This window comes from Amblyomma mixtum, chromosome 7 (genome assembly GCF_055824585.1).
Source record: "Amblyomma mixtum isolate Tamu chromosome 7, ASM5582458v1, whole genome shotgun sequence".
Lineage (NCBI taxonomy): Eukaryota > Metazoa > Arthropoda > Arachnida > Ixodida > Ixodidae > Amblyomma > Amblyomma mixtum.
The window spans coordinates 151,946,868-151,971,485 of record NC_143018.1 but is presented as its reverse complement, the minus strand read 5'-3'; the positions used below and the strand labels follow the sequence as shown (position 1 = coordinate 151,971,485).

General features: G+C 49.5%; 1 protein-coding gene and 1 long non-coding RNA gene across 2 annotated transcripts in view; one reads left to right on the top strand and one right to left on the bottom strand.

Annotated features, from left to right (window-relative positions):
* Window positions 1-1,630: 1,630 nt before the first annotated feature.
* The window catches only part of LOC149337878 (uncharacterized), a 45,096-nt gene continuing 22,108 nt past the window's right edge, over window positions 1,631-24,618 (bottom strand). The window contains exon 3 of the long non-coding RNA XR_016284668.1: window positions 1,631-3,535. This is a non-coding gene — a long non-coding RNA (uncharacterized LOC149337878). The remainder of the gene's footprint in view (window positions 3,536-24,618) is intronic.
* Window positions 5,385-20,204, top strand: LOC149337879 (uncharacterized). The gene is made up of 6 exons (XM_089553659.1): window positions 5,385-5,409; window positions 8,199-8,424; window positions 12,265-12,418; window positions 12,957-13,072; window positions 19,873-19,999; window positions 20,199-20,204. The coding sequence occupies exons 1-6, from the start codon at window positions 5,385-5,387 to the stop codon at window positions 20,202-20,204; spliced, it is 654 nt and encodes a 217-aa protein (XP_089409785.1).

Sequence of the window (24,618 nt, the reverse complement as noted above, 5' to 3'; positions counted from 1 at the left end):
AGAGGGCTTCTAAAACATACTAGTTGGGTCTTTGTGTTATTTATACTGATTAGGTTTGAGTCATACCAGTCTAATACGGCAGTCGCATCTTTTTGGAGCAGCTCAACACAGGCGTAATAGTCTATGTGGCGAGAAATAAGAAGTGTGTCGTCTGCATATTGGTACAGGTTAGATGAAGTAATGCTTTGTTTCAAGTCATTGACAAAAATATTGAATAACAAAGGTGATAGAATAGACCCCTGCGGAACACCACACCTAAGTTCTACGGGGGAGCTCCTCTTTTTTCCTATACAAACAAGTTGAGTAGGATGACACAAGTAACTCTTCAAAAAGTCATGGAAATGACCACGGAAACCATAAATATACAATTTTTGAAGCAGTATTTGATGGTCTATTGAATCGAATGCTTTGGACACATCTAAGAACAGACCACAGGCAACCTGATTCAGTTCAAGAGTAGAGTGCAACAGGTCCGAGACGTCTTCCAGCAGGCTCAGTGTGCCCTTTCCTGCCACAAATCCGTACTGATTGTCTGCAATCGTTTGATGTGAATCCAGGAAACTGTGCATAACTCTGGACACTTGTTTTTCTAAAATTTGCGCTAAACAAGGCAACACAGATATCGGACGATAGTTTTTAATTTCTGATGAATCACCCTTTTTAGGCACAGGGATAACTCTTGCACGTTTCATAGAGTCGGGGACTTTGCCGGTCGCAATGATAGTGTTTAACGTACAGAGAAGCACGTTTTTCAGGACCTCGAAATTTCTAACAATATCATCCATACGAATGCCGTCGATGCCAGCGGACTTTCTTTTTTTGAACGACTGCAAAATTTCCCGCATATCAGTTTCGCTCATTTCAGGCAGAAAAGCTGACTCAGAGACTGCGACATTACGCATGCGCGCCGATGAAGAAACACTCAGAGATTCAAGAGTAGGCACGGATGAAAAATGCAGGTTAAATCGATCTGCAAGATCCTTGCTTACAGGACCAAAATTTCGCTCGATAATCCCTTGTGTGTCACGAGGCTTGTAACCGCGCAGTTCATTTACCAGCTGCCACGTTTTAGCAGAGTCATTTCTGGAATCATAAAACTGCTTCTGGTACTGGTTTCTTCTTGCTAATCGAGAAAGCGCCGTGGCTCTATTTCTTGCGGCTCTAAAAGCGTTTCGCAATGCCACATTTTTCGGATATCGCCTACATCGCTGCCATAAAGTATCTTTTTCATGTATCGCTGCGAGTACATCAGGATGTAACCAACTGAGGTCTTGATTGCGTCTTTTTACTTTCACATTTCTTTTGGCGGTCTGAACAAAAGTGCCGAAACAGTCCAAAAAATCATCATACATCGCTTCACCATGCGGCTTTGACAGAAAAGAGCTCCAATCATAACCGGCCACACACTGATCCAAAACTTTTTTGTCAATAATTTCAATGCTTTCTACTTTTCGCTTATTAGAAACTTTCACCCTGGAGACAATACAACATCCGACAAAATAGTGGTCAGCAAGTTTCTGGTTGATAGCAATACCCTCAACTGAAGCAACGTCAGAAACACGGATGTTAACGTGATCCAAACACGAGGAAACTAGCGTATTGCTAAGGATTTCTTCCCGAGTCACTTGATTTATAACAGACTCGATGCCGAAGTCAGCCAGAATGTTCAAGTAGCTAGAAGCAGTTTTCTTTTCTGCCTTGAGTATGTCTATGTTAATGTCCCCTATTATGCACAGATTATGGAACGCAGCCAAGTTTACGCAGGCGTCATTGAGTTCCCCCAAGAAAGATGAGGCGCTGCTCGATGGTGGTCGGTAAATGGAGACCAATCCAAATACTATATCTCCATTTTCAATTCTTAGAGAAACAGATTCAGCTGAAGTGAATGGAATCGCAACCTCAGTAACGGCCCAGTCATTTTTAACAAAAACTGCAACTCCTCCACCCTTTCTGCCCGGCCTTGTAAAGAAATACTCCTGAAATCCCTCAAGGCGAAATTGATTTATGTCATAATCTTGTATATTAATTTCCGTTAAAACCAAGGCATGAATACAGTCCTTCAGAGTGCACACAACTGCCTGAAGTTCCTCCCAATACTTCTTAAGGCTGCGAATGTTCACATGCAAGACAGAAAATGAGCTATTTCTTTCACAAATACAGTTCTTGTAACTCTCACAGTTGGAGAAGGAATACAGACCAGCGGCCATAATTATGCCAATCCTTCAACGTCAGCCTCTGAAACGATTCGCTTCAGAGTAGCGTTTTCAGCTTTTTTGACGTAGATTTTCCCTGCCTTCACCCACACGAATTTGTAACCCAGTTCCTTAGCTTTTTTCCGCGCCATCCAGAAGATGTGACGATTTCGCTGCGTAAGATTTTCATTGAAGAACAACAGCGCAGGTAGCTGTTTCTTTTCAAAGAGCGGGCGCAGTTTGCCTCGCGCCGAAAGCCAGGTGTCCCTTATAGATGCGGACGGAAATTTAATTAATACTGGGGCAACTCTGTCGCCTTCACAGGCAAGCGGTGAACTGCAATTATGTCACTTGGCTGGAAATCCTTCAGTTCAAGTTTCTTGGAAAGGCAGGCGAAGGTTTCTCGCAAATTTTCATTCTCCTCGACAGCAAGGCCATGGACTTCCAGATTTGATTCACGGCTGTACTGCTCTAAAGCATTCAGCTCCGAGCGCACTTGTTTTATTTCCTGGCTCTGACTTGCCACTGTCGTCTCGAGAATCTCAACATCGACCCGCAGTTTCTTCGATTCTGTTTCTGTAGCATTGAGTTGCTTCAATAGGTCGTCGTACTGCGAGGAGAAGAACTCCAGGGAACTTTGAAATTCTTGAAATTTTTCTTTGAAGGCTAGCACTTCTTCAATGTTAGGCTGGAGCGCTACAAGCCTGTCTACTTTTTCATGCAGGGGCAGAAGCGAATCTATGCTTTGTTTTAACGAAGCCAAAGTGGCTATCACTTCTTCAGAAGAGGCAGGGGGGACTGCGCCGTCGACAGCCCTCAAATCATCTTCAGATACAGAATCACTCTGAATGCTGTCAGTGTTTCTTGTCCGAATACCCCTGCTTGTCTGGCAACGCCTACATTTCCATTTGTCGCGTTTCGCTGGACCCATTGACAAAAAGGTGCTGTCGGCAATTCCTGAGCAAGTTTTACCAACATGATAACCGGCGCTGCAACTGATGCAAGTCATCACACGCCCATCTTTTGGAAGCGGTTTCGAGCACGAAGCACAACAGCCGTTGTTATTCATGTTACAGTTTTTCTACTATCCGAAGACACAGATCATACACAATCAGCTTTTGGTGCAGTCGGCGGCAAATACAGAAAACAGAGAATACAGAAAACAGAGGATGTGCGAAGCTCACCTGTCGCGTTAAAGAACAGAGGCTTAGTGCACAGTCCGAAAAATCGCCGCCGACTGCAATGCAGGCTGGCTTCGTGGGCGCTTATATTCCCGGCGGAGCAAGGATCCGTCACGTGGTGGTCCGGCTCGTCTTGCGAGGTCACGTGGTGGATTGGTCTGCCTGATATAGGCAGACCAATTATTATAATATAATAATAATAATAATAATAATAATAATAATAATAATAACAATAATAATAATAATAATAATAATAATAGCCTTTATTTCCATCAACATGATGGGGGAGGTTAGGGAAAAAAAGCTGGAAAGCTTGACTGGTTCCCGCCCCCCCATATCAAATACATGATTGCTTCCATCAAGGCAGAAATCAGCGGACAACAGAATACATTTCAAAGAACAATCATAGCTAACATGACAAATAAGAATAACACGTAATAAAGCAAGTTATCATGAAAAAAAGACACAGCGTAGTAACAAGAAACAAACAGACACCATTTGTATACACTGATATAACTCTAGTGCTATTTAGGATATATCGCATTCACATGGCTCTAGACATACACAAAACTACAAATGCGTATTTACGCGTGGAAAATAGCAGACTTCAAGCCATAACAAAAAGAGCACAAGATCCAAGAAAGGAGAAAAAAAAATCAATTCAGGCACAACTCTCATCAGGATTAGATTTAATATGCTCTCTTTCTTTCCGTTCTTTTTTCTCTCAAGCTAAATACGGGGAACCAACCAGTACAAATGCGCCACCCAAAAGTGCAAATCCTCCCACCGAAGAGCCCATCATCTCCGACTTCGAACTCAAATGCGGTAACAACAATCGAGGCTACCGATGCGGAGTGCTTAGAGCCTCCACACTAAGGTGTCATCTGTTCTGTGTCACTGTTTATTCGTAATCACAAGCCAGGTAACGATGGGTCCTTTCCGTTGCAAACTCGAAATCATCCTGTCATTTTTTTTGCTTTCGCGGGCCGAGACTGGAGACCCGGATTCGGATTTCCCGCCAGTGGGAAGAGATGGCGCCTCTCGGAGAGAGACACACACGGTGCGTGCGTGCGTGTGTGTGCGTATGCGTGTGCGTGTGCGTGTGCGTGTGTGCGTGTGTGTGCGTGTGCGTGTGTGTGTGTGTGTGTGTGTGTGTGTGCCGAAACTCCACACGACAGTAATTTTCTCGCACCTTTTATCAAAAATAGGTTCACGAAAGGAAAGAAGACCCCCCCATGCTGACGAAACAGCTGTCGAGAGTCGCGGTACACCGTTCAGCAAAGAACGTTCACTTACACCACCCACGCGAGCTTGAAAGTGTTGAAGCATAACATTCTTGCTTGTGTTGTCGAAAAATAAAATTATTTTTGGGGGCGCAATCAATTTAGTGCATACTTCTGTACCCACTCCCTGTAGGCAGGGTGCGGCAATGGTGCTTGCGAACACTTTAAGATCACTGCGGCTATTTTGACGTCTATGCGTACTTTTCCGCACTTAATTATTTAACTACTAACACCTTATCAACCAAATTTTTCCCACGGCACAATTTCATCACGCACTGTCGCACTCACACTATCACACATTTATCTTCACAGAACGACGTAATCGTGCGGACAAAATTGCGGACATTTTTTGGTGACGCGAGAGATCCACATAATGATCTCGCATTAATAAACACAGCATCACTGCAGGGGCTGCTTTGGCCACTAGAGCACCTTTTGTGTACACGCAGCCTTAACTTTTACTTACAGCCGCTCTGATATATGCATTAGAGGGGCAACAAGGATAAATTTAATAGACCTTTATCGACAGGTTGCGCGCTATTAATGACAAAGACTCTATTTCAAGTGTCATCTTTCACGAGAACAAAAATGAAAAGTTCGTGCCGCCACTCCTGGCCGTCTTCGCAAGTAAACAGCAGTGCGTCGGGGAATATTTTTCGGCGGGGATCCCTGATGCTCTGCAGCACTGCCATTCGCTTGCCAGCGGGGATCACGGAGTCCTTTTAAGTATGGTCTTCTGGAGCTTGCATCACGGTATGACACGACTCTTGAAGGAAAAATGTTTATTTGATGGAGTAAAATTGCTTTTACTGTTTAGAATTGTTAGGCAATCAGGAGGAGTAAAGTTTCAGAAAAATGTTTTGTAATCTTTAAATCGTAACGTCTCCCTTTGAAAAGCACTAAATTTGCCTCTCACAAAAGAAGTGGTAACTGGCCTACAATCGAATGCCCACCATCACGCTTTGAAATTTATGGTTGTCGACCTACTGCCTGTACAGTAAACAGTGCAAAGAGTCTGCTATGAGTTAGAAGGCAATTATCAGAAAAAAATTGCAACCATACTTAAAACTTTACAAAAACACGGATATTCAGATAACAGGCCACAACATGGAAAATTTCATTGGATCTCAATAATCCTAGCTCATCGCAAGCCATCATTATCGTCATCATCAGCCTGACTATGCCCACTCCAGGGCAAAGGCCTCTCCCATGTCTCTCCAATTAACCCTGTCCTTTGCCGGTATATAATAAATGAGCGTGCCAAGTTTTAAGAAAAAAATTTCACTGACTGTATCGTTGTCCATGTTTGCGTAACACAGCAAATAACAAAATTTTTATTTCGACAAATATGAGTTTGCAAATTCTGTACAGAAAGCGAGGTCCTAAAGCGCTGAAATGCTCCATTGCGACAGGAATGTTCTCCTTCAGGGTTTTCCTCGTCTTTTCTTTTTGCACGTAAGGCAGCTCGCATTGTTCCTTTCGTTTTGTTTTGGTGTCATTTTTCAGGGTACAAGTAACAATTTAGCCTGTCAGTGACCTTTGAACAGCACTAGCTAAAACAATTTTTTGAAAAGGTAGAAGAACGTTTGTGGTTATAAAAAAAAAATAAGCATGAACAATGCACCTTTGAAAATTGTCTTTTCAAGGCTGTTGTGTTACATCAGTTGGCGGGGAAAATTTCAAGCGCAATTGTCACGACAATAAATGCGCCTTTTTGGCTCCCGAAAAAATATAATATCTAAAAATGCCACCGGATCGGTTTTAATTACGCTCCAACATACGGAAGTTCTAGATGGCGAAAATCGAGTATGCTCTAAGAATGGAGGTAGCCTAAAAGCAGTGAAGAGAAAAGTAGGCATAGGCAAAAACCACGCGTATCCTTTAGGAGATAAAGAGGGCAATGTCATTAGCAATACGAATAAGATAGTTAAAGCTGCTGAAGAGTTCTACACAAATACATGCATTAGCAATACGAATAAGATAGTTAAAGCTGCTGAAGAGTTCTACACAAATCCATGCATTAGCCAATATAATCAGAACGTTAATGACAAAGGTATTAGAGCACAGCAATAGGAAATCACGCCAGTACCGAAGGAGGAAGTAAAGAAACCCTAGGAGAAATGCACAGGGGGGAAAGCAGCTGGAGAGGATCAGATAATAGCAGATCTCTTGAAGGACACAGAGAAGATTGTGCTAGAAAAACCAACCGCCCTGTATACGCAGTGCAAGACAAGCTCGAGCGTACCAGGAGCCCGGAAGAACACTAACGTTAACTCATAAGAAAGGAGACAAGGACTTGTGAAACTACAGACCAATAAGCTTACAGTCAGTTGCCTACAAAGTATTTACTAAGGTAATCGCAAATGGAATCATGACAACCTTAGGCTTTAGTCAACCAAATAATCAAGCAGGCTTTCGCAAAGGATACTCGAAAATAGACAGTATTCACCCTATCAATCAGGTGAGAGAGAAATGCGGAAAATGCAACAAACCCCTATATAAGGCTTTGATTAATTACGAGAAAGCATTTGACTCAGGTGAACCCTAAGCAGTGATTGTGGAATCAGGGTGTAGAAAAGCCTAAAGTGAGAATGCTGCAAGATACCTATAACGACTGCACAGCTGCCATAGTCTTTCATAAAGTTAGCAATAAAATTCGAATTAGGAAGGGTCTCAGGCTAGGAGGCACGATCTCGCCAGTACTACTCACCGCCTGTTTACAGAAAGTGTTCCGAGGCCTGGATTGGGAACAGTTGGAGAGTTAATGGTGAACACGTAATATGCTATTCGCTGATGACTTTGCCTTGCAAAGTCACTCAGGAGATGAGCTGCAAAGCATGATCAGTAAGTTAGACAGGTAGAGCAGAACGCTGGGGATAAAAATTAACATGCACAAAACCAACGTAATGTTCAACAGTCTAGCGAGTGAACAGCAGTTCGCAATTGGTAGCAAGGTGCTGGAAGTAGTAAGAGAATAAGTATACTTAAAGCGGGTAGTGACCGCTGATCCGGATCATGATTCCGCGTATTGTCCTGTGCTTTCCTCTCTTCTTCCCTCGTCGTTTTGCGCGGTTGCAGTATGCACTCCAAAGTACATCGCTGCAAGCTATGGAACGAAAAATGATAGATGTAACGTCAAGTGATCGGAAGCGGGCAAAGTAGGTGACGGTACAAACGCGGTTTTTTGACATCCTAGTCGAAATGATGAGGAACAAATGAGCTTGGGAGGGCATGTAATGCAAAGGCAAGATAGCCGCTGGTCCTTAAGGGTAACGGAGTGGATTCCAAGAGAAGGCAAGCGTAGCATGGGGGGGAGGGGGCGGGCAGAAAGTTAGGTGGGCTGATTATGTTAAGTTTACGGGGTTACGGTGGCCGCAGCTGGCAATGCAGAGGTTTAATTGGAGAGACACGTGAGAGGCCTTCGTCCTGCGGTGGGCGTAGTATGGAAGTAAAAAGGGAGTAAAGTGTCGAATACACTTGTCAGCGATGCTCTAATACTGCTTGGAGAGTTTTACAGGTAATCTTTTGTTGCGCGTGCAAAGGTCCGGCACAACCCCGCGGGACCCTCATCTGCACATTAGGCGACCACTTCAACGCCAGCGCTTTGGGGACACTGCGTGACGGGCTGTGCACCGTCATCTTCTTCGACTCTCTCTACAAGCCAGGTGGGAGCACACTTAATGCACCTTTCAAAGAGGTATTCGAACACTTCCTTCGCCTGGCTGCTGAAGACGAGATCACAAAATACGGCATCGGCATCGACTACGCGTGAGTTGCCTGTGGGGTTCCCTGCCCTGCTGACCTTTACAAGCGCTTAACGAACCAGTTTTTAATGTCGGGACATGCCTGAGATGAAGAGCACTTGATGGAGGCACAAATTCACTGCCTTGTGAGCGACAGTAGACGCCAGCCTGACATGCTGCGCATGGGCGGTGTAAGACGTTACAGAATTTGCAGTAGGTTGTGCTGACGACATTCCCTGAATTGGGTTCGGTTGCGTCATGAGCAAGTTTTTTCAAAAGTACTGCGCCTGAGAAGTGTGCTTCAGTGCGTTTCATTGGGGCTGTTTTGGCTTCGCTATCACGGTGAAAGGCGCAGCGGAACGGTTAGCCGAAGAAGAGGCGCCGCCCTCGACCGGTCCAAATGCGCGGGAGGATCACGGAATCACCTGTGAGCGCTGGACTGCGTTGCCACGTCTAAACTGGCCCTACAACGACGACGGCTACCCAGATGCTGAGAATATTGGCTTTGTATTTGTTAATTTATTACGTCAAAGGCTCCAGGTATAGGGCCTCTGAAAAAAAGCGCTATGAAAAAACGTATCGCAGAATTGTCGCCGCTTCATTAAAAATATTGTCACAGAAGCAGGTAGGCAGGTTTATATTTGCCACAACGTCCAAGCGCCAGCGGAAACGGCCCGGCCGGCTAACCGACTAGCGAGCGAGCTCTCGGACGAAGAAGAGCGCGCGCCAGCCTCCTGAGCGCGACTACTAGGCGGCGCCAGTAATGCGTTGCGGCATTGCCCCTCCCGGTGGAAAAAGCATCGTCCCGATGCTGCGTGGCGAGGTCAAGCAGAACCGTAGGCTTGACCTAGCGGGCGTGGAAGGGCTTCATCCGGGCAACGTGTACGACTTCCGACTGTGTTTGCCGGCGGGACATACGAACAGTTCCTTGCAGAATCACTTCGTAGGTGACGTCGCTGAGTTTGCGCAGCACTTCGTACGGGCCGAAGTAGCGGCGCAGAAGCTTCTCGGAGCGACCCCGCTTGCGAACAAGAACCCACACCCAGACTTGATCGCCAGGGTTGTAAATTACCTCCCTGTGACGAAGGTTATAGCGTTGAGCGTCTTTAAGCTGCTGCGTCCGGAGTCTCATTCGAGCTAGCTGACGGGCGGCCTCAGCATGCTGGACGAATTTGTCAGCGCCGGCAACTGATGGGAGGGCGACATCGGGCAGTAACATTGCGTCCAGCATGGTTAACGGCTTCGCGACCGTACACCAAACGAAACGGGGTGGAGCGGGTCGTTTCCTGGACTGCGGTATTATACGCAAATGTTGCATACGGTAATACCTGGTCCCAGTTCTTATGGTCTTCGTCGACGTACATTGAAAGCATATCGGCGATGGTCTTATTGAGTCGCTCAGTAAGGCCATTAAGGATGGTAAGCTGTTGTTCTGCGATGACAAGTGCCACTGAGCCGCATGACTTCCTGGGTTAGAGCTGAAGTAAATGCAGTGCCTCTGTCAGTTAAAACGACCGCAGGGGCACCATGACGAAGGATTAGGTTAAAGATGAAAAAGTTCGCAATATCAGTAGAAGTGCCGCTGGGAAGAGCTTTGGTTTCACAATAGCGGGTGAGGTAATCAGTGGCGACTATAATGTAGCGGTTGCCCAATGATTACGTAGGATTGTAGCAAGGCCACGACTCATAACGGAAAAATCAGCGCCGGTATCTACAAGGACAGTCGTATGGTGGTTGTCAACGACGATCGGTATCTCAGCGGAAAGAAGCTCACCGTCGACCAAGTGCGCCGTATCACGGATCGTCGGACTGACGGGTCGTTCAGTGCGTCGAATTGCGGCGTCGAAGGTAAGCTTCTGTGATCGTCGGGAGGTCGTCGGACTCGTTGGTGGTTCGGTGCGTCGATTGGGGGCGTCGGAGGAAAACTGCGGCGATCGTCGGAAAGTGGTCGGACTGCTGGTCGGTGCGGGGGGTCGGAGGTCGGAATGTTTGATCGAATCGGCGAATGGAGGATGTTGGTCGTAGTGCTCATTGACGGCGGCTCTACCTCCGAGAGTCGCCGTCCTCAGTTTTCCCGGCGCGGACTTGGGGACTGCCTGAAGGAAGTACGCCGGTTGGGGGAAAACTGTCGCGGCGATGGCGACCTGGACTGGCGTCGCGGTGGGAACGCAGATGGGACGTTGGCGCTTAGGTACTGGTCGATGTCCCGAGGTCGTTCACCATAGCGCGGCCGAGGGGCATCCGGTGAGAATCCGCGCAAGCCCATCTGACGGTATGGACAGTGGCGCAGTACGTATCCGGCTTCGCCGCAGTGGAAGCACAGAGGTAGATTGTTCGGCGTACGCCACACGTGTGCTTTGCAAACGGGCGGTCGAGTGTCGGGTGCATCAGCCGGAGCTGCATGTCGGGGTGCAGGACGGACGAGAGGAGCGGGCCTGTAGGGTGCCGGCGGTGCTGGCGCAGGGGTCCGCAAAGCGTCGCTGTAAGACATGACTTGCGGCGCAGGCGGCTGGGGGGATGATATTTATGGCACTGCTTGCCGGAGCTCTTCACGTATAACATCCGAGATGCCTCCGACACGCGGGTGTTGCTCGAGAAAGGGCAGCTTTTGCAGTTCTTCACGTACGATGCTTCGGACAAGCTCGCGAAGGGCGCCACTCTCGTTGCCGTTCATCGGCAAACGGAAGTCCACAGCAGTGATGTTCGCAGAACGATCAAATTGTACGAATCGCTGTTGTAGGGCACGCTCCATACTTGTCGCCTCCTTCTTAAAATCAGCCACAGTGCATGGAGGGTCACGTACAAGGCCGACGATGATCTGTTCTTTAACGCCACGCATAAAATGGCGCACCTTCTTTGCCTCCGACATGGACGGATCCGCGCGGTTGAAGAGCCGAGTCATTTCTTCTACTAACATGGCGACGCTCTCATTGGGCCGCTGCGCTCGGGACTGTAGAGCCAGTTCAGCCATCTCTTTTCTTGCGTCGTTGCCGAATGTGCTGAGCAGCTTTTGCCGGCAATCTTGCCAGGTGGTGATGGTAGTATCGTGGTTTTCGAACCACATCTTGGCGGCGTCTTCAAGTGAAAAATAAATGTTCCGCAATTCTCGCTCCTCGTCCCACGCATTAAACGCAGCGACCCGGTCGTAGTTGGTCAACCAGTTATTAAATTCCTCAAATCCTCAAATCCTCACAACATCCTCAAATTTGTCGCCATGGGACGGCGTGGGCATACCGGAGCATGGAAGAACAGCGGCTGGGCATTCACTGGAAGGTGAACGGGCTGGCTTGCCTCTGTAGTCGTCATGGTCCGCCGTAAGGAAAAAAGGGGACCACACTCGGGAGCTAAGCCTCTCAAGCGGCGGCTGGCCTTGTGCACAGGTGTGTCCACGGTGTGTAGCGGGGCTTCGGAGGAACCCAAAAGCTCTTCGGACATGGGATGTACTCAGCAAGCTCCACCAAAATGTCACAGAAGCAGGTAGGCAGGTTTATATTTGCCACAACGTCCAAGCGCCAGCGGAAACGGCCCGGCCGGCTAACCGACTAGCGAACGAGCTCTCGGGCGAAGAAGAGCGCGCGCCAGCCTCCTGAGCGCGATTACTAGGCGTCGCCAGTAATGCGTTGCGGCAATATCTTAAATCTTTTAAAGAAGCTGCCTTTACATTCGCATATGTGTTAATAGCTAGAAATTGGCACCCTCGTCGAGGTTCCCACAATACAGCTAAAGTTTAGTGTCGTCCTAGCGGTTGGTTCCACCCGAAATAGGCTCGTTGATGCCTCTGGTTTCACTTCTTCACTGCAGTCTTAAAGAAAAATCAGTATTGTGACAGCTGTTACATATTTATACTGTACCTCTTTTTGGACAGGCAACGGAAAAATACATCATTAGCGGCTGAGCCTGCTACGAAGCGGCAGTTGAATGTTTTGTGGAAGAACCGCATTTCTCATTATGGCCACATTAATGCGCCAGCATTTGGTGTCATGGAAAGCGATATGGTGGAGTTGATTAAAAGCGTACGGGTAAGTGTCACCCCTGATATGGTTTGTTTTCTCCGCGCATTTTTATACGGTCCGATGGATCAGTGCCCTTGCTGTTTGCTATTGCTGCGGATGCAAGCAGTCCCTGATGCGGCGAACGCACTTTTATGGATTCGAAATACATAAACGCCCATGTACTCGGATTTCAGTGCTTGTTGTGAAGCGCAAGCAATCTGAATAGCTCGGAGGTAAACAGGATTCAAGTGAAACTTATTGCTTTATTCTATTTGGTGGCTACTTAGAGCCACGTAAGAACGTCTCAAAGAGGGGAAAGTTCCCGATGAAGTGTACGCTGCTTTAGTACGCGCAGACTCACCAGGCATGCATTTCAGCCCACTTTGTGTCCCCATCAGTTGGCTAGTCGCACGTCGCAGGAGTAACCAACTACATCACGAGTCAGCTACCGCAATATTTCGCGCGGGAGATGCTCGCTTCATCCGAAAAATAAATGTGGCCATTACACTGAGCGTCGCCTGCGACTTCTTTCACATGTAATTAGTTTTCTGGTTTTGATTTGCAGGCGCTCGCCGCTTTGATGCAGGACAAGGCGAATGCCAACGTCAAACGAGCCTCCACAGCAATCCTAATCCCCGTAATTGATGAAACAGTTGCGAACTTTATTGTACACGAAATAAGGTGAGAGAGAGAAGACCACGTTCGTAATCGAACTTACATATGCTAAACGTGAGCTGCCGCGGTAGCCCAGTGGTTATGGTTCTCGGCTGCTGACCTGAAAGACGCGGGTTCGATCCCGGACTCGGCGGTAGTATTTTGTTGGACGTGAAGCGCTAGACGCCCGTGCACTGTGCGATGTCAACGCACGTTAAAGGACCCCAGGTGGTCGAGGTTATCCGGAGCCCTACACTACGGCGTCCCTCAAAGACATCCGTTGCTTTCAGACTTTACACCCCATAAAACCATATCTTATATGTAGTGATTAGAAATAAAGTGGAATTCGAAAAAAATGTGGTCTAGAAACAAACACTGCAAGAATAGATAGGTAAACGCCCCAGTTGAATTTAGACCTTGTGCAAAACACCGTTCTCCTTATGGTCTGACAATTATTCGGCGGAAGCGAATTCCAGGCAGAGGAAGGAACCAAGGTACCCTCGGAGCTTCAGACAAAATGATGTGATAGCGGTTGGTTTCGCCTAATTTAAATAGTCTTGATTACTGATGTGTTGATCGGGGTGTAGGCTTGTCAGGAGGCATGCTTGGTCTACCTCCTTTAGCCTCACCTCGAGGGCATATTGTATATAATATGGCCAAATAAACGTACTACTACTACTACTGCTACAACTACTTGCGTTGGAAGGGACAACATATCTGCAGAAGAATCAAGAATGAAGAGGTAAATGGCGCAGGCTGTCGGAAGCGTGTTATGGAGCACATTATTAACAAAGCAATTATGAGTTACTTGGAAGAAAACAACTTATTGAATCCGACCCAACACGGTTTCCGAGAAGGGCTGTCCACAGTCACGCAATTATTAGAAATAACGCATGACTTCACGAGAGCAATCAATTCCCGAGAACAAGTTGACAGCATTTTTATTGATTTTTCTAAGGCTGATGACCGTGTTGTGCACTGTAAATTAATTCACAAACTAAAGCTCCTTGGCATTAATTCGGAAGTAATAGCATGGATAGAAGCTTATCTGTCAAATCGCACCCAATATGTGGTTCTAAATAATGAATCGGAGAACCTCGAAGTAGTTTCAGGTGTGCCGCAGGGATCCGTCCTGGGACCTTTATTATTCCTTATATATATTAATGATGTTAGCTCTTGTATTGTCGATGGGGTGAAAATCAGGCTTTTTGCTGACGACTGTGTGATTTACACAGTCGTGCGGGGAGTCGAGGATCAATGGAAACTCAATATGTCATTAAATAACATTGCTCTCTGGTGCGAAACGTGGGGCATGAAAATAAACGCAGAAAAAACTAAGCATTTAAGTGTAAGTCATAAAAAATCGTTGTTAAGGTTTAGCTACACATTAGGGGGGTCCGTTCTCAGCCAAACAGACACTGTTAAGTATTTAGGGGTAACACTTACACGCACAACGAAATGGGATGTACATATTAACAACACCTGTGCAAAAGCGTTTAAAACACTACGATTTTTACGAAGAAAATTAGGCAAGGCTCCTCCTGAAGTAAAACTTAAAGCCTACAAAACTCTAGTTCGACCAATTCTGGAATATGGTAGCATAGTCTGGAACCCGCATCAACAGTACCTGACAGATTCATTGGAAAGGGTGCAAAATAAAGCACTACGATTTATCTACTCGAAGTACTCCCGGTTTGAAAGTGTCAGTGCTCTTACAACACAAGCAGGCATTCCCACACTTGCGAGCAGGCGTCATGTTGCCGCCATGAAGTTTCTTTTCGTGCTTTACCATGGGTCGCTGCGCATCAACAAAGATCAGTATCTGCAGCCATCACACCGTCACACTAAACGAAAAAATCATGATAAGCACATCCGGCCATACGTCACACGGTGCAATACTTTTAAGTTTTCTTTTTTTCCGTCGTCCGTAGAGATTTGGAATTCATTTCCAGGGGATGTTGTTGACGACGATTCTGTGTCTAGCTTTGTCAATAAGGTAGAATCTTTGTTTCACTCAGTGCCATAATGCGGAAGCTTTTTTTTTTCTTCTTTTTTTCCTGCTCTTTTCTACCGTTTGATTTTGGTTGGAATGATGTTCTGTTTCAGATAACAAGTTCTAGTGACGTTGGTCGCCTAGAGGAACGAACAGTTCCTTGAGGGAGAACTTCATAGTTTACCTCGCCGAGTTGGCGTAACACTTCATAGGGGCCAAAGCACCGCCGAAGAAGCTTTTCAGAGCGCCCTCGTTGACGGACTGGGCTCCACACCCAAACATGTTCTCCGGGCTGGTAAGTAACATCCCTGTGGCGATGGTTGTAACGGCGAGCGTCTTTTTCTTGTTGATGCCGGATATGCTGCCGAGCAAGTTGGCGGGCGGCCTCGGCTTCGTGAACAAAGCGGTCGGCCCCCACGACAGTGGAGTTTTCACTACCAGGAAGCAGCATGGCGTCGAGCATTGTCACGGCCTCGCGACCATGGACTAAGCGAAATGGTGTGAAGTGAGTAGTCTCTTGCAGCGCGGTGTTATATGCGAACGTAACGTAAGGGAGTACTGCATCCCAGTTGCGGTGGTCGTCGTCGACATACATGGAAATCATGTCGGCGATCGTCTTATTTAGGCGCTCAGTGAGTCCATTAGTTTGGGGGTGATAAGCTGTTGTTCGTCGGTGACTCGGGCCGCTGAGTCGCATAACTTCCTGTGTCAGCGCCGAGGTAAAGGCCGTTCCTCTGTCAGTTATAACGACCGTGGGTGCGCCATGACGAAGCACGATGTTGTGCATGAAGAAGGTGGCAATTTCCGCAGCTGTTCCGCGGGGAACAGCTTTCGTCTCACGGTATCGACTGAGGTAGTCGGTGGCGACCACAATGTACCGGTTACCCAGCGAAGACTCCGGAAAGGGGCCGAGTAAATCCATGCCGACTTGGTAGAAAGGAACTTTTGGTGGATCAATAGGCTGCAAAACTCCGGCCGGCTTAGTCCACGACGTCTTGCGACGTTGTCACTCGCGGCAAGTTCGGACGTAGCGTTTCACAACCTCCGCGAGCTTGGGCCAGTAATATTTTTGCCGTATGCGGGCCAACGTTCGGGAGAAACCAAGGTGACCAGACGAAGGATCATCGTGGGACGCCTGCAAAACTTCATCGCGAAAGGCATTAGGGATAACGAGCCGATAGGCAGGCTCCGTCGACCTATAGTTCTTTTTGTACAGGATACCCTCCCGTAAGCAGAATGATGACAGGCCGCGTGAGAAGATGCGGGGCGGAGTCTGAGCGCTTCCTTCAAGATAGTCAATCAAGGACCGTAATTCAATGTCGTCTCGTTGGCGGTGAGCCAGGGTGGACGCGGAAATGACCCCAAGGAAAAGGGAATCGTCATCGAGGTCCACGGGACTGGCAGGAAGTGGGGTACGGGACAAACAGTCTGCATCACTGTGCTTTTGCCCTGATTTATGCACGATGGTGACATCAAATTCTTGCAGTCGGAGGCTCCAGCGTGCGAGTCGCCCTGAGGGATCCTTGATATTTGCCAACCAACACAGCGAGTGGTGGTCGCTCACCACTCGGAAAGGGCGGCCATACAAATAGGGTCGAAATTTCGTTACTGCCCACACAATAGCTAGACATTCTTTTTCGGTGGTGGAATAATTCACCTCAGACCGTGATAACGTGCGGCTTGCGTAAGCGATTACGCGTTCGACACCATCCTGCCACTGTACAAGTACCGCACCAAGGCCAACGTTACTCGCGTCTGTGTGCAGTTCTGTGTCAGCTGCCTCATCGAAGTGCCCAAGTATGGGTGTATTTTGAAGACGCGTGCGTAGCTCTTCAAAGGCATGTTGTTGCTCCCGACCCCAGACGAACGGTTCGTTATCTTTGGTGAGGCGAGTAAGGGGCTCAGCTATTCGGGAGAAGTTCTTCACAAAGCGCCGATAGTAGGCGCAGAGACCCAGAAAACGGCGCACACTTCGCTTGTCAGCAGGAATGGGAAAAGAAGCGACGGCGGCAGTCTTGTCGGGGTTTCGACTAACGCCCTTGGCGCTCACAACGTGGCCCAAAAACTTCAGCTCCTGGAAAGCGAAGTGACATTTCTCGGGCTTAAGGGAGAGACCAGCTGAACGGATAGCTTCGAAAACAGCGCGTAAGCGGCTGAGGTGTTCTTCGAAAGTGTCGGAGAAGATGACAACATCATCCAGGTACACAAGACACGACTGCCATTTGAGATCAGAAAGCACAGTGTCCATCTTCCGTTGGAAAGTTGCCGGAGCTGAGCATAGGCCGAAGGGGAGCACCCTGAATTCGTACAAGCCGTCCGGGGTAATAAATGCGGTCTTCTCCCGGTCACGTTCGTCCACCTCTATCTGCCAGTAGCCGCTGCGTAAATCGAGTGATGAAAAGTATCTGGCGTGGCGCAGACGGTCTAGGGAGTCATCAATGCGCGGCAAAGGATAAACATCTTTCTTAGTGACTTTCTTCAGACGTCGGTAATCAACACAAAACCGGAGGGTCCCATTTTTCTTTGCAACTAGGACCACAGGCGACGCCCACGGGCTCTTCGATGGCTGGATCACGTCGTCGCGGAGCATTTCTTGAACTTGCCTTCGAATTGCATCCCGTTCCTTTGAAGATATCCGGTACGGCGACTGGCGTAATGGTCTCTGGCTTTCATCAACTATAATTTGATGTTTTGTTATCGGCGCTTGCCTAACTCTGGAGGTTGACGCAAAACAGTCCTGGAAAGAGTCAATGACAGTCTGCAGGTTGCGTTTTTGACTAGGCAGGAGATTCGGGTTCACGTCGAGTTTAACCGGAGCATTCGTTGATTCCACGGACTTCGTAGTCCCTGTCAACGCGTACTCTCCGGTGCATTCCCCGAGTTCTTCAAAATAAGCAATCGTTGTGTTGGCCGCTAAACGTCGGGGTTCACAACCGAAATTTGTTATCAGTAGTTCGGCTCGCTTATTGTTCAGTTCTATAAGCCCGCGAGCTACACACACTTGCCGACCCAGGAGCAGTGACATGTTGGCTTCAGCGATGCCATGAGTGCCGGCGCTGTCATCGCACTCCACAGTTACTAGCATGGTGGTTCTCGACGGAATCACCACGTTATCATCGCAGACCCGCAACTTAGTCCTGCGTTGCTGCGGTTCGTCGCCAACAGTACGGTGTGCGGCAAACGAGACGATCAGCTCCTTAAAGTCTATGACAGCCCCATATTCCTGTAGGAAATCCAGACCGAGAATCAGGTCTTTAGAACACTCAGGAAGCACAGCAAAGCAGCCGGGGAAAGTGACGCCGCGGATCTGAATTCGTAAGGTGCAAACGCCGGTCGGCGTCACAACATGGCCGCCGGCTGTGCGGATCTGGGGCCCAGTCCAAGGTGTCAAAACCTTTCTAAGGGTCGTGGCTAGCCGGCTGCTTATCACAGAGAAATCAGCGCCGGTATCTACCAGTGCGGTTACTTCACAGTTATCGGCGGTTACTGGAATTTCCGTAGAAGCCAACTGCTGGCTCTTCGTCGGCGGTGGGCTCGTCGGGTCAGGTGGTCGTTGGTCTCGTCGTCGCTGCAGATCGTCGAGTGGAGGCTCTTGTTTCTTTCTAGCTGCGGCGGCCCTACCCCCAGAGGACGCCGTCTTTAGTTTTCCCGCCGTGGGGACCTGCCTCTGAATTCGCCAGTGGTCGACAGGCGGCTGGGAGAAGAGTCTCCTGGGCGATGGGGATCGAGACTGGCGTCGCGGCACGGTCTGAGCCTGCACGTTGGACGTCAGGTATTGTTCAATCTCCTGGGGTCGCTCGCCGTAGCGTGGTCGAGGAGCGTATGAAGAGAAACCCCTTAAACCCATCCGACGGTAGGGGCAGTGGCGCAGGATGTGGCCGGGCTCACCGCAGTGGTAGCAGAGTGGCCGGTTCCTCGGCGTTCGCCACATGTCCGCTTTACGCATGGCGGGCCGGAATTCCTGCGGCACGGTGGTGGGCACAGTTGGACGTGGGTACTGCACAGCCGGCACAGGTGAAAAAGCTTGTGCCACTGCCGCAGGCCGTCGAAGTGCCTCGCTGTAGGTCATGATGTAGGGTTGCGGCTCCGGAACAACTGGTGCTGGCTGCACCACTCGACGGATTTCATCCCGTACCACGTCCGACAGGGCGGCGACGCTGGCCTGTGGAGCTTCGAAGCGGAGTTTCGCGAGTTCTTCGCGAACGATGCTCCTTACAAGGTCTCGAAGATCTTCAGGAGGCAGCGTCGTAGGCGTGCAGGCTTGAGCGGCTGCCATACTAGCCTGCCGGCCGTACTGTGCACCGCGTTCCTGCAAGGAGCGTTCCATGCTCACTGCCTCCTTCGTAAAATCGGCCACTGTCCTTGGAGGGTCGCGGACAAGTCCAGCAAACAGCTGCTCCTTAACGCCCCGCATCAGGTGCCACACTTTCTTTCCCTCGGCCATAGCAGGGTCGGCTCGACTGAAGAAGCGCATCATGTCCTCAACGAACATGGTCACGCTCTCATTAGGCTGCTGCGATCTCGAGTGCAGAGCGACTATATATTTTACAAAGTGTTGTACATTGTGAATACCTTTGTAACCCACTGCCTGTATAGGCCTGTCAAAGGCTTACAGTATTGCTAAATAAATAAATAAATAAATAAATATTACGCTATCTTTGAGCATCTACGTAGTATTATGCAGTGAATTCCCAATTTTATCTCTATCACTCTATAAATCCTCTACGTTCCCAGCTGCCGCACTTTCGACAGAGGCGCTAAATCATGTTTTATATGCTGATGCAGTGCAGGTCTTCTTGAATCGCAGCTCGAGTGGAATGTTACGTTGGCGCAGGAAGGCTCCCGTGGACATCCTCATTGGCATTGCACACCAGGTTGGCGAGGACAAGGATAGTCCAAACTGCCTGATGATGCCCCCGTCATTCTTGGACAGCCCCAGCGCAGATTACCCTTACTCACTGGTACGTGTTAGGAGAGTTATTTCTTCCGACCGTAACGGCTTAAGCCTGAAATAAAATTGTCAAAGCACCTTTTAAAGCACTGTAACTGCATGATTGCTCTTGTTAAATCAAACTTCATTCAATGCGGACGTGGAAGCTTCTGCAGTTGGCCTAGCTTACAGACTGTCTGTGCTGACATCAACAACTCTTGCGATTTCAGAAGTAACTCTCCGCGACCAGTTTGTAATTACTTGTGAACATGCTATAGCACGCGATCAAGTGACCTGTGCAGCTCACGGAAGCCATGTTAGTCTGAACCGAAGGATGTAGCTCAAAGAAACTCAGAAACAATTTTAGACTCGCTTATTCTATTAAGCATGCCACCGGTGCAGGAAGTAAATTCGAGAGTTCCAGAGAGATGGTCTACTACTTAGAGGATCTTATATTTTTGTAAATTTCGGATATTTACCCTTTATCATGATGACCGCAAAACCATTGGCACATTTGCGCAGGTCCATTGCATGTATTATCGTAGATAAGGTAGAAAGCACTCCACTTATTCGTCCCTCACAGCCCATGTTTTACTTCAGGACATTGTATCTCGGAATTGGCAATTATTTTACCATACTTAAAAAAAAGTTAAAAAGAAATCACCTATACAGCAGAGGATTAAACGCCTTTTACGGTGAGATCCGATCCTTTGCATAGCATGAGTTGCGTGTTATTTCATTTCAAAAATGAAGAAATTTATTACGGCATGCAGCGATGGCGGATAAGGTACAGCATCCAAATCGTGTGCAAAAACAACTGGCTTAATCTCGGTAGCACCGGAGTTCCTCACCCTTCCCCCCCCCCATCCCTCCCCCGCCCACTCCCAAGAAAAAAAAATGTGACTGTCGATGGAATTGTCTAGACAGGACTGGAGTGCTTCACAATCCCGGCGAATACCGCCCTAAAGGCACCCTTCTCCAGAACAGGATTCGTTCCCCGTAGTGATCGCGTTCCTAAGTGGCACTACCGGTAATACAGGACCTACTACGTACTCCGCTATGGACGAGATTGGCGCTGATCAACACAATCAATGTTCGGTAGCACTATACTGTCGCGAGTGGAAGAAAAAGACGAGTAGCGATTGCGGCGCGCCGACGACGACGTTGCTGCTGGTGGACCCGCCTGTTTTGTTCTGTGCTCTCTGTCTTCACCCGTTCTCGCCGCCGGCCTGTACGTCAAGCCGTGACATTTGGTGGAGGTGCTGGGTAACGCATCTCATGCAGCGCACCCCGCTCGTAGTTGGAGGAGCCCTCGGCAGAAACTGAGACTCGCGCTAGCCGACGTCAGCAAGGCCAAGCGCCGAAATTCGGACTCTTGCCCGAGGGATCGCGGACATCTAGGACAGCCAACGTCACCATGGCGTCCCAGTCACAAAAAACCGACCCCGCGATTGCGTCGAGGATCGTCTACGTGCCTGTCACTCCAAGATCTGTCGTCCCGTTCCGTGGCGATGGCCTCGACGATGTTGAAGACTGGGTCCAGCACTATGAAAGAGTAGCTCGACATAACGGGTGGACTCCCGACCAATGCCTGCAGAATCTGTACTTCTCCCTGGAAGCCACAGCAAAGTATTGGTTTGAGAACCATGAGGCTTCTTTAACATCATGGGAGACATGCAAGAGCGAACTGGTGCGCACGTTCGCGAACCAACACCGGCGACAGCAAGCAGAAGATCTGCTCCACGCTCGCATCCAGAGACCCACCGAAAGCGTCAGGAGCTTCGTCGAAGACGTGCTGCGTCTGAGTGCCCGCGCTGACCCGCGGGCTACTGAGGAGAAAAAGGTACGGGCGTTGATGAGGGGTGTCCGGAATGACATCTTTGGAGGCCTCATACGCAATCCTCCGACCACAGTAGCCGGATTTGTCGCCGAAGCTACAAATATCGAGCACGCATTGGCGACAAGAACCAGTCACTTTCAGAGACTGAGCGCCCTTCCTGCCGTCTCAAGTCTTGCCTCGTCTGGCCTGGGCGGAGTTGGTCTAGCCGATGTTCGAGAAATAATTCGCGACGTCATCCGCGAGGAGCTGAAAAAGCTCTTCCCTTCTCCTGAGCAGCCCGCCTCTGTCTCCATCGCGTCGGCCGTTCGCGAGGAACTGCGACACACGCTGGCGCCAGAAGACGTCCCAATTGTAGCTGCAGCCGACCCACCAACTCTGAGCTACGCCGCCGCAGTTCGTCGTCCGCCTCCCGCCCATCGCCAAGTCCAGAGCGCTCCCGATTCTGGCCTTCAACGCCGCGAGTTCCTGCACCCGTCTGATGCCCGCCTGGGACCGCCGAGACGCAGGAAGACCGACATCTGGAGGACTGCGGACCGGCGACCATTGTGTTTTCACTGCGGTGAGCCTGACCACATGTATCGCTCCTGTCCATACCGCGAGCTTGGCCTAAGGGGTTTTAACCGGGCTGATCCGTGCCCCCGCTACGGTGAACAGCCTCGCGACATACAAGACTACCTTCGACGTTCTCCATCACCGGTTATAGCTTCTCCTCGCACCTCCCGGTCGCCGCCACCTCGCCGCCCACCATCCCCTTCTCGCGGGTCTCGCCGTGAGAGCCTTTCGCCACTTCGGGAAAACTGAGTACGGCGACGCCTGGAGGTGGCGTTGCCGGAGTCGCACGAAGTAAAGAACCTCCGCCTACGTTGGAATGTCCCAGCTCGACCGATGGCATCCTTGGAAGCGCGAATCGTTTTGTAACCTCTAGCAATGTGCACATTCTGATCGACGGACGCGACGTAACGGCGCTTGTGGACACCGGCGCCGATTACTCGGTCTTCAGCGGAAGTTTCTCTCGGCGTCTTCGCAAGGTTACCACCCAGTGGGACGGACCGCCCATACGTACCGCGGGAGGCCACATCGTAAACCCTGTTGGCAAGTGCACTGCCCGCGTCGAGATCCACGGTGAGACGTGCCCCGCCACATTCGTGATATTGGAGAATTGCTCTAAAGATGTTATTCTGGGCATGGATTTTCTCCGTGAATATGGCGCCGTAATCGACATAGGGCAGAACAGGTTGACCCTCCGCGCACGTTCTTCATCGCCAGTACCGCCTCGGGCCACAGGCTTTGCGATGAAAGTTGATGCCGACCATGTCCACTTGCTGCCGTTGTCGACAGTTTTCCTGCCGGTCCGAGCCGATACAACAGCATGTGGAGAAGGCGTTCTGGAAGGCAGTGTCCAGCTGTTACTTACGCGTGGCATTGGTGTTGCGCGAGGGGTCGCAAATGTTCGACGAGGGTGTGCCAACATCTTCGTGACCAACTTCAGGAACGAGCCGCAGCACCTGACAAAAGGGTCAGTTATAGCCCAAATGGAAGAACTTAGCGGCGTTCGTGAAGCTGTTGCGCTGCCTACAGAGGCGGCCCCGTCCGAGTCTCGAGACCCTGCAACGTTGCCCCTGGATATCGACCCCAAACTTGAGCCTTCCCAAACACGTGAACTGCTCTCTCTTTTGCATCGGTACAATAACTGTTTCGCGACGACATCCCGAGTTCGCCAGACACCCGTCGCCAAGCATCGAATTATTGTCGACACCGCAACGCACCCGATTCGTCAGCCGCCGTACCGTGTTTCCTTGAAGGAAAGGGAAACCATACAGGAGCAAGTGCGCGAAATGATAAAGGACGACGTCATCCAACCATCCAACAGTCCGTGGTCCGCACCTGTAGTACTAGTGAAGAAAAAAGACGGGACCCTACGATTTTGCGTCGACTACCGGCGACTCAACAAGGTGACCAAGAAGGACGTGTATCCACTACCACGCATCGACGACACCCTAGACCGTCTTCGTCATGCCCGCTATTTCTCGTCCATCGACTTGAAGAGTGGATACTGGCAAATTGAAGTGGATGAGCGCGACCGCGAAAAGACTGCATTTATAACCCCGGATGGCCTCTACGAGTTTAAGGTGATGCCGTTTGGCCTGTGTACAGCGCCCGCGACATTTCAACGAGTCATGGATACTGTGCTCGCCGGTCTAAAGTGGCAGACATGTCTCGTGTATCTGGATGACGTTGTCATCTTCTCAAGCACTTTCGCAGACCATCTGGTGCGTCTTGAAGCGGTTCTTCAAGCTCTTCTGAACGCCGGACTCACGCTCAAGCCTTCGAAGTGCCGGTTCGCATACAGTGAACTAAAGTTCCTTGGTCACATCGTCAGCCAAGTGGGTGTGAAGCCAGACCCCGAGAAAACGGCCGCCGTCGCATCCTTCCCTCCACCGTCGGACAAGAAGACCGTCAGAAGCTTTCTTGGTCTCTGCGCATACTTCCGACGTTTCGTACGGAACTTTGCCCAGATCGCGGCGCCACTTTACCGCCTGACGAAGGATAACGTTGTCTTTGAGTGGACCGAGGAGCAACAATCAGCATTCCGCCAATTAAAACACGCCCTTGCAACATCCCCCATACTAGGCCATTTTGATCAAGACGCCGACACTGAACTCCACACGGACGCCAGCAACAAAGGAATAGGAGCAGTGCTGGTGCAATTCCAGGACGGCGCTGAGAGGGTTATTGCGTATGCCAGCCGAGCTCTTTCGCAGGCGGAGGGCAATTACTCGACAACTGAGAAAGAGTGCCTCGCTGTCATC